At 44.0% G+C, this 9,324-nt stretch overlaps 1 protein-coding gene across 2 annotated transcripts in view; it reads left to right on the top strand.

Annotated features, from left to right (window-relative positions):
- Positions 1-301: 301 nt before the first annotated feature.
- Positions 302-9,324, top strand: part of TRIM33 (tripartite motif containing 33) — a gene marked incomplete at its 5' end in the record, with an annotated part of 91,732 nt that continues 82,709 nt past the window's right edge. For both annotated transcript variants that reach the window (XM_084242846.1, XM_084242845.1), the window contains one exon: positions 302-824. In XM_084242846.1, coding sequence (XP_084098972.1) covers positions 302-824 — 523 coding nt within the window. The remainder of the gene's footprint in view (positions 825-9,324) is intronic.

Below are 9,324 nucleotides of genomic sequence, written 5' to 3'. Positions count from 1 at the left end.
CCGCGGGCGCCGCCGCGCGCCCACCCCGAGGCGGGGCACTGAGGGAGGCGGCGCGCCCGCGCCCGCGCCCGAGTTCCCGCCTCCCCCCGGGGCCGCGGCGCGTACGTGCGCGCGCCGCGCCGCCCGCCTCACACGCGCGACGCGAGGGCGGAGGCGCCGGGTGCGCGCGCGCTCCCGCTCGTCCCTCGCCTGCTCGCTCTCGGCGGCCGCTCTCGCTGCGGCTGCGGCTGGGCTGGGGGCGGCGGCGGCGGCGCGGGCGGCGGGCGGCGCGGGGCGGTCCGGCGGGTTCAAAGAGGAAAACATGGCGGAAAACAAAGGCGGCGGCGAGGCCGAGAGCGGCGGCGGGGGCAGCGGCGGGGCGCCGGGCGCCGCCGCGGCCGCCGGGCCCGCGGCGCAGGAGGCGGAGCCGCCTCTCGCCGCGGCGCTGCTGGAGGCGGAGGACGGCGGCGGCCGGGCCGGCGCGGAGAGCGGCGCGGCGCGGCCCGACGACGGGGGGGCGGCCGCGGCCTCCTCCGGGGCGGCCCCGGCGGCCTCGGCCCCCGCGGCCTCGGGGGGCCCCGGCGCGCCGGGGGGCGCGGTGGCGACGCCCGCCCCGGCCCCGGCCTCGGCGCCCGCCCCGGGCCCCCCGGCGGGGCCGCCCCCGGGCGCGCCGGCCTCGCTGCTGGACACCTGCGCCGTGTGTCAGCAGAGCCTGCAGAGCCGGCGCGAGGCGGAGCCCAAGCTGCTGCCCTGCCTGCACTCCTTCTGCCTGCGCTGCCTGCCCGAGCCCGAGCGCCAGCTCAGCGTGCCCATCCCGGGGGGCAGCAACGGCGACATCCAGCAAGGTGAGCGGGGCCGGGCGCGGCGGGGGCGCGCGGCGCGGCGCGGCGCCCGGGACGGTCTCCGAGGACGGGACCCGCGCCGCGGCGGGCGGGGAGGGTGGGGGCGCCGGCCGCGCGAGGCGGGGGGAGGGGACGCCGCCGCGAGGGGGGTTTGGGGTGCGCGGGCCCGGGGAGGCGTGGACTCCAGCCCGGCGCGGGTTCGGGACCCGAGCTGGGTGGGGGGCGAGCCGGCTGGGGAGCCGCGAGCCGGCCGCGTCCTGGAGGGGAGGCCGGAGCCGGGAGGGGGTGGGTGTGGGTCCCGGAGGGAGGGCCTGGCCTGGGGGAGGCGGGGGAGGGACGGACTGGGGGTCGGTGGAGGAGGGTGAAGGGCATTGGGGGGTTTGGGGCCAAGGCCGGGCGTCTGGGGGAAAGTAGGGTTAGGATGACATTGGGAAGGAGGAACTCGGGAGGCAGAAATAGCTGAGGTGCGTGCAGGGTTGGGGAAAAGCCTCAGGGCTAGGGGTGAAGGAGAAAGGCACTTTGAAGGGGTTTGGAAGTTGGGGTGCACTGGGAATGCATAGCAGACCATGGCAGGTTAATGAGTCCCATTGTTCCCGGGGTGTTCCTGTCTCAGGAATGAATAAAACACTCCGGAGGAGCTCATTCACAGTCTAGAGAGGGGAAACATTGGTAACGTGCAGCGGTGGAGGTGGGTACTGGGAACACTGGTGGTGTCACAATGGAGAGGAGGTCGGGGGAACTTCACTGAAAAGGAAACCCTTGGGCAGGTGTCTTGAAGGGTGAGTAGCTCCCTGGATTGGAGAGTAACCGGCGCCGTGCACGTCCGGGGCGACGGGAGGTGTCAGGTGATTGGTGGAAATTGCATTGATGGGCAGAAGAGTTAAGGGGAATGAAACCCCGTATCTGAAGCCTCTGGGACCAGATGTGTTTTGAATAGTTTGGAAATTTGTGGTTCTTTTAGTAAGGTCTCTAATACTCCAGCAGGGTCTGGGTTAACTCACACGCATTAATATTTTTGTAGTGACCCTTGTGAAATCAAGCTATTGAAGTAGATAACAAATAGCTTTCCATACTTTGGGGTACAGTGATAAAAAAGGCTAAAATTTTAGAGCTTTTAAAGTTTAGAACTGCAGGTGTTGGTTTATGGAACTGTACTGAAGGTTTTGGGATTCACCCTGGAGAGTGATCTTTGCAGTGCACATTGAAGGGAGTCTGAAGGACTCTTGATCAAGAGGACAAAATGACCACATTCAGAAAGATCACTTGGGGCATACTAAAGGGTAAGTTAGGGAGAATGGAGGTAGAACCATTTAGGAGAATTTGGCAGTAATCTGTGTGAGAAATTAGCATTTGGAGTGGGTAGTGAAGAACTGATAACCAGGTATTAAAAGAGGAAGCATTTTGTTTTGGGAGAAAAGTAGGGACTTTGCCACACATACCTGAGTCTGTTTACTTTGCCCAATCTTGTGTCTTGGACAGATTAATGTTAATAGCCTCAGTTTTCTCACTTGTGAAGCAGGGACAGAATTAACTACCTCACGGAGTATGTTGATGGATGAGGTGTGTGAAGTGACTAGTACTTGGTACTTAATAAAATGTCAGTTTGGTCTAGTAAGTAAGTAGCTAACTAGTAATTGTACTTAGTGCTGACTGATGTGTAAGTAACCATGGGAGTGCAAATAGGTGGGGGAGGCAGTTGAGGTGTGAAGGAGGCAGACTTCCTCAGTTGAGTTGCAGGTTTTTAGTACTGCTCTTGGTACTGCTATTAATGCAAATAAAATAATTGAGGCACGGAAACAGGTATATGTATGTGATGCAGGGACTATAAAATATTTCAATTTTGTGAGGCAAACATCATAACTGCTATAGGAAACAAAAAATGATTGCAGTTTTGTGTGTTTTGTGTTTGGCGTGTTAATGAGACCTCCAGGTAAGAATGCTGAGTTAAGGATTTGATTGATGGAGGAAATACCAAGTGATAATGGGTGTACAGAGAATGGATAATGGGTGTGTAACTGCTCAGGGCCTCCCGAGTATAGTAAGACCCTAGTAAGACCCGTGGGATTCAGTGTTCTTGTGGGAAACCGGGATTAGATAAGAGAGTTAGAGGGAATGAACACAAGATGAAAATTTTGTTTGATGTGACTGACGGATTGAAGTTATGGAATTGCTCTATGAAATTTATGCAGGCGAGAGAATATAGTTTGTAAATTCCCTCTTCATTTCTTGGTTTTTGAAGCTGGAAAATAAGTAAATGGGACTGAATACTGTCATTTGCAAGGTAATGTTGCTTTCTAATCAGTATTTAAAAAGAGTTTGGAAGCCACCATGTTTTTAGCCAGGGATTCTAGAAAATGAAATTTGTTAGTATTAACTTCTATATGTATCCTTTGCTTCGCTCTTTAAAGAGTGAGCAAGACCCTTATGGAAGGAACACTGGATTTAGAGTCAGGGAACATAGTTCTGCTACTTAATTTTCTCCTCTAAGGAGGTCCATAATCTTTCTTTATCTCTAAAATGTAGCTATTAGGTCCTTCATTTGTATGTCATTAAATCAAATTAAATAATTGTGAAAATGCTCTTATAAACTGTGAAATGCTTTGCAAATGCCTGACATTATTTTGATTCCGTTTCTGGCTTGGGGAGCCATAGCTGGTAATTTAATTCACCATCTTAAGTGCTTTGGAAGCAGTAACTATATTATCCTTCCTCCTAAGTGACCTTTTTTTTCTGTTTCTCCAACACATCAAAGTTATTCACACTCTCTAGTAGTTCCCTCTGTGATTGGTTCTCCAAGTATGGTTTCTGGACCAGCAGCATCAACATCATCTGTGTACTTGTTGCTAATACAAGTTTTTTAACCAGCTGTTTTAACAAATCCTGTAGCTGATTTTGATGCACAATTAAGTTTGAGAACCTCTCCCTTTTTTTTTTTTTTTTAAATTATTTTATTTATTTATACAAGAACCCGGGTACAGGCCAGATGTGCTGGAGGTTGAGAGAATTCATTAGAGACAGAGAGGGGAACAGAACAGGCAGATGACGGAAATACACTGCTGAGGGGAGCAGTGGGTGCGACAGGAGAGGTCTGCCATGCCATGTGGGACTCTCCCTGGCTGGCCAGGAATTGAACCAGCGCTGCAGAGGCTGTGGACAGCTTCACGTTGCTGCTCTCAACTCACTGCGCCACCGGCGAGGCCCCATTTGTTGACTCTTAATAGTGAACTTTTCAAAGTGCCCTTGTGATTTTTTTGTGTTTTAGCCCTACTTCATGTTGAGTTAGAATAATATTAGTCGGTATATATAACTGTAATTTTTTAAAATAAAAATACAAATTTGTATTGATGCATCTGGGTGCATCTGAATCACTTGGTGGTAGTGGATGAAGATCTAGAGTGGGAGTAACTTGCATTGGGTTCTGCTGCTAATTTCCTTCATAACCTTGGGTGAGGCATGTCCAGGTCTTCTACAATGAAGAGGTTGAGTTCTGTAAAATTCTATGATTCTCTTTTGTGCCTTTTGCATATTTACTTAAGTTTAATATTCTTTTATTTGTGGTGAGTGATGGAAGAATCAACATGGAAAAATGATTGTATTTCTGGATCTTCAGTTTACTGTGAAAAGGCTGAGATGACAACAGTCATGTGGTAGGTGGGAGGGTGTGGTTTTAAGAGCACCTCCTCACAGTGGTTCTGTCTTGTCATTGAGCCTGCATGGTAAGCCACTTGGAGGCATCTTCTGTTTGTACCCTTGGAGTTTTTGCCTTGGGAGTACACATGCTGAATGACGTTTGCTTGTTCTCTGTGTGGCTTGCCTGGGGATTTCTTAAGGCCCAAATTTCTCTAATGCTGTATAAGAGGTTAAAAAAAAGTGAGTTTTTGAGTAACATCAGAAACCAATCCTTAAAGAAAACACTTACAACTTCAAGGATTGTACTTGACAAAGTGCATATAATTCAGGAGCCGGACTGCTGGAATTCACTTTTTTGAATTCACTACTTACTGCATAAATCACTCTGGAAAAGTTGTATAACATTTGTAAAGTGGGGATAGTAATTAACAACTACTTAATAGTGTTATTGTGAGGATTAAATGAGTTCATTTGTAAAGTGCTTCATACAGTTTCCGGCATACCGGAAGCCCCCAGGGAGCCAGGGAAATTGTAGTAGTATTTCTGTTGTCTTCTAGTAGTCTCCCATTGTCTTTGTGACCACCTATATCATAGGCAGCAAGAAAAGACTGAAAGGTAATTTGTTTTTTAGGCTTTTCTGACATCTAGAAGGTGTAGTATGCTTGACAAAGTCATTTGCATCACAGACTTCTTTAACTACCCAAGAATTATAACATAAAAACTTGTAAATGAATGTTCTTAAATCCTGAGTTTTTGTGCAAAGTCTTGTATCTTTGTATCAAAATTCTAAGGAGAATCTAATTGCTTTTTATGTCCTCATGTGTACTTAGTAGACTCATAAAAAAGAATACCTTAAAATAGTGATTCTTTAAAGGTGGTTCATGGAACCAAGGGGTGGAGAGAATTTGTCCCTGACATCCTTTTGGGTGTTGGCAAAATTAACAACACTGATTCATTATTTGCATAATTCACTGTTCTAATATTTATGTGAGTAATGCAAAAGCAACGGTGGATACAACTTCTGGCACCTTAGCAGGAATTAAGATAGTTCTCCAAATCATATAATTTACCATTGTATATTTACCATCATACAGTTATTAAAAGCAAAACAACAAAAGCTGTGCTAGTTTCACGTAACGGCCTTCATGAAGCAGTGAAAAATGATTTCATTATATCTTGGTCCTTTATTTTCTGTGTAATGAAGTGGGAAGTGTGCATAAAGTGCTTCTACTGGAGACTGAAGTGCAGGAACAAAAGTACTTGTGCAGTTGTTTGAATTTCAAGCCAAATTAGCTGCTTTTTTCCCCCATGGAAATAGTTTTTACTTTTACTTCATTTTTTTTTTTTTAAAGATTTATTTATTTTTATACAAGAACCAGGGTACAGGCTAGATGTGCAGGAGGGTGAGAAGATTCACTGAAGACAGAGCCGGGAACAGAACAGGTAGACTGAAGAAATACACTGCTGAGGGGCACAATGGGCGAGACAGGAGAGGTCTGCTGTGCCATGTGGGACCCTCGCCAGCCGGCCAGGATAGAACCCACGCTGCAGAGGCTGCAGACAGTTTCACAGTGCGGCTCTCAACCGCCTACGCCACCATGGAGGCCCTTTACTTTTACTTTAAAGAATGATTGACAAGCTATGGTTTTCAGGCATGGGTACTTGGCAGCCATTTTCTCAGAAATGAATGAATTACGCCTGTCATTTTAAGGAAGATATCCAACATGTTGCAAATGGTAAAAATTGAGCTCTTAAATGAAAATTAGAATTTTGGAAAACTTGGATCTGTTGCTATGACCTTAATGACGTCTCAATATTTAAAGGCTCTTCTGATGAGATTAGTAGTGTTCATAACAAATATTTCTTCTTTTTTTGATGCTGTGTAATGAAATGTCAACATTTGGAAGATCTACATAGTGAATCAGTGTTTCCCAGATAGACCTATGCAAGATGTTCCAAAGTCATGTGTAGGAAAAAGATTCAAAGTGCAAACTGGGCAATAGAGGTTAATGCAAAGAAATAGTACGAACATCTGATCAATATGGTTTGAAATTCTATGATGCAGCTGACATTTAAATAAATACACTTTTTGTGTTGTATCAAGGAAGACTATCTACACAGTTGTCTGTAAAAGCTCTTGAAATACTCTTCTTACATATATAGCTGTATGAATGCAGCTTTTCTCCATATTCTTCAAACAAAATTGCTTATCATATGGGCTAAATGCAAAAGTATAGCCACCTTTTGTTGAGCCAGACATTAAAAAGAATTTTAAAATATAAAAACTATCGCTGTTTGCTAAAACCTTTCTGTTTTGGAAAATAAAGTTTCTGATAAGCTATAGATTGAATAAATATATGCAATAGGTATCTTCAAATGAATCAGTAAAATAATTTTAATAAAACTACATATTATTACTGGTCATTACACTGTTAATAAGGTACTTAAAAATTCATAGCTTTTATTTTTGGTATTACATACATTGTTGGATAAAACCCATCTACATAAGTCTTTTGAATTCCTCCAAAATTCAGAGTGTAAAGGGATCCTGAGATCCTAAAGTTGAGAGATCTGCTCCCTGAAAGGAGCACATGATAGATAATGTAGAATCAGTGGGAAGAACTCCAGGTCTTAGAATAAGCTGGCTGACTTCTGTAGAGCTACTTTTTCGTTTTTGGTTACCTCTCACAGTTACTAGGGAACCTGTCCCCAAGAGAATGTAAAGATGGAAAGAAGTATTTAAAAGCTGAAGTTGACCTATTGTAAATAACTCACCATAGACTTTTTAATTTAAACTTTTTTTTTTTCTTTTTCTTTTTCTTTTTTTTAGATTTTATGACTAGTTGATGGAGTTCTATTATTTTACTTTCCTCGGGCCAAGTTTGGATGTTGGGCTCATGGTTTGGACATATTAACCTGTATCTTCTGGACCACAAGCTACCTTTATCACTAGCCAGCTTCTAGAGTAGACATTGTTCCCAAGGGGAATTAAGAAAGAGAAAGAATGAATGAGCATACATTGTTTTTAGAAAAATATTTAAAACTTACACCCTATTGATGGGTAAATAACATAGGTTTTGTGGTAATAAATGATATCTTTCAATGCTTACTAAAGGTGATCTCTGTTAATGCTTTTATAAGTTTTTCATGTCTTTGTGTTTTCTTTAACTTGCTTACACTTTTTGTTTTGATTTATAAGAATTCTTGATAAACTTTAAAAAAAAAACTTTTTTTTTACATAGAAGAACTGGGTGTAGGTCAGAGGTGCGGGAGTGAGAGGATTCACCAGAGAGAGTGGGGAGCAGAACTGGCAGATCTACTGAAATACACCGCTGAGGGGAGCAGAGGGTGAGACAGGAGAGGTCTGCTGTGCCATGATGTGGGTCAGCTCCTTGGCCTGGGATGGAATGCATGCCTTAGCAGTGATAATGCTGAGACTTAACTCTAGGCCACCAGGAGTTCTTTATCAAGAATTCTTGATAAATTCTTTATGCTGATCCTTTGTTGGCTATGTAAATTGAAGATTTGTTCTGAGACTGAGGCTTGGTGTGGTATCCAACCCCCAAAATGGCATCAGTGTTTCATTCTCCTAGTATCTCACCTTCTATAGTTTCTGCCCACAGGGCTGGTTTGTATGTGATCAGGAGAGTATAACAGAAGTAACTAAGTCTAAAGGCACACAGCTTTTTCCTTACAGTTTGGTTTCCTTGCTCTGAATGAAAACAACTGACTTCCCAGAAGGCCTGCAAAGAGACCCAAGCAGAGAATAACTGAGGTCTCTGCCAGCTTCTAGCACCAACTTGTCAGCTATTTGAGCTACTTTGGAGGTGGATCCTCCTGTGGTGGTCAGGCCTTCAGATGACTGCAGTCCTTGCTGACGTCTGATTGCGACTTCATTAGAGACAATGAGCTAGAACTACTTGCCATGTCACTTTCAAATTCTTGACTGAAGGAAACTGATAGATGATGAATTATTACCGTTTTAAGCCAGTAAGTTTTGGGATAATTTGTGACACAGTAACATAATATAATTGACTTTTTCTTTTACTCTTTAGAAAGCTATCTTTTGATAGGAGAGGTTTTTTTAAATTTTAAATCAATGTTTTCCATTTTCCTCTGCCATTTCTATAGCTTTCTATAACAAGTAGTCCACTTTGTTATCATCTTCAAGATTACTTGACTTTTTGCATTTATGCATTCTAGATCATCTTGTGAACTTTTATTTTAAAAATAAAAAATTGTCAGTATTTTTGTTAGTTTCGTGCATACACATAATTTTGGGAGAAAATGATACTTTTACAATATATGGTGTCTGCCTATTCATAAACATTGACCACCTTTGCATTTGCTTAAAATTTATGTTTTGAATATTATGTAGTTTTTTTTCCTGTAGAATGGTCTTTTATGAGCTATTTCCTATATATTTATGTTTTTTACTATAAATAATTTTCCTTAAATTATATTTAGCTGTTTTCATTTTACTTATTTAAATATGTGAAGTTATACTGATTGTATGTTTAATAGTTTCATCATCTGAAATACTTGATGTTGTATTTTTTATTATTACTGCTACTTGTTCTTGATTATAGTAGATGGTGTCTTCCCATGTTTTATGGTTTTGCATTGTGAGCCTGTTTACCAGGGCTTTGTGAATCCTGCCAGACCTGTCAGGGGCCATCAGCGTAAAGTCACTGAAATTAATTTTAGTTTGTCATTTTTCAAAACTGGAAGATGTTGTTTTGGGTTTACTTTCATTTTATAGATTGGACTGTAATTGGAAATTCTTGAAATTTTTTTCTCAGTCTGAACTCAGGCAGTTGCAGACAATTTTGGTTCTATGCTGTATGTCAGATTCTTTTTTTTTTAATTCACT

Source organism: Talpa europaea (assembly GCF_964194135.1).
Source record: "Talpa europaea genome assembly, chromosome: 9".
NCBI lineage: Eukaryota > Metazoa > Chordata > Mammalia > Eulipotyphla > Talpidae > Talpa > Talpa europaea.
This window is presented reverse-complemented; position numbering and strand designations above follow the sequence as displayed.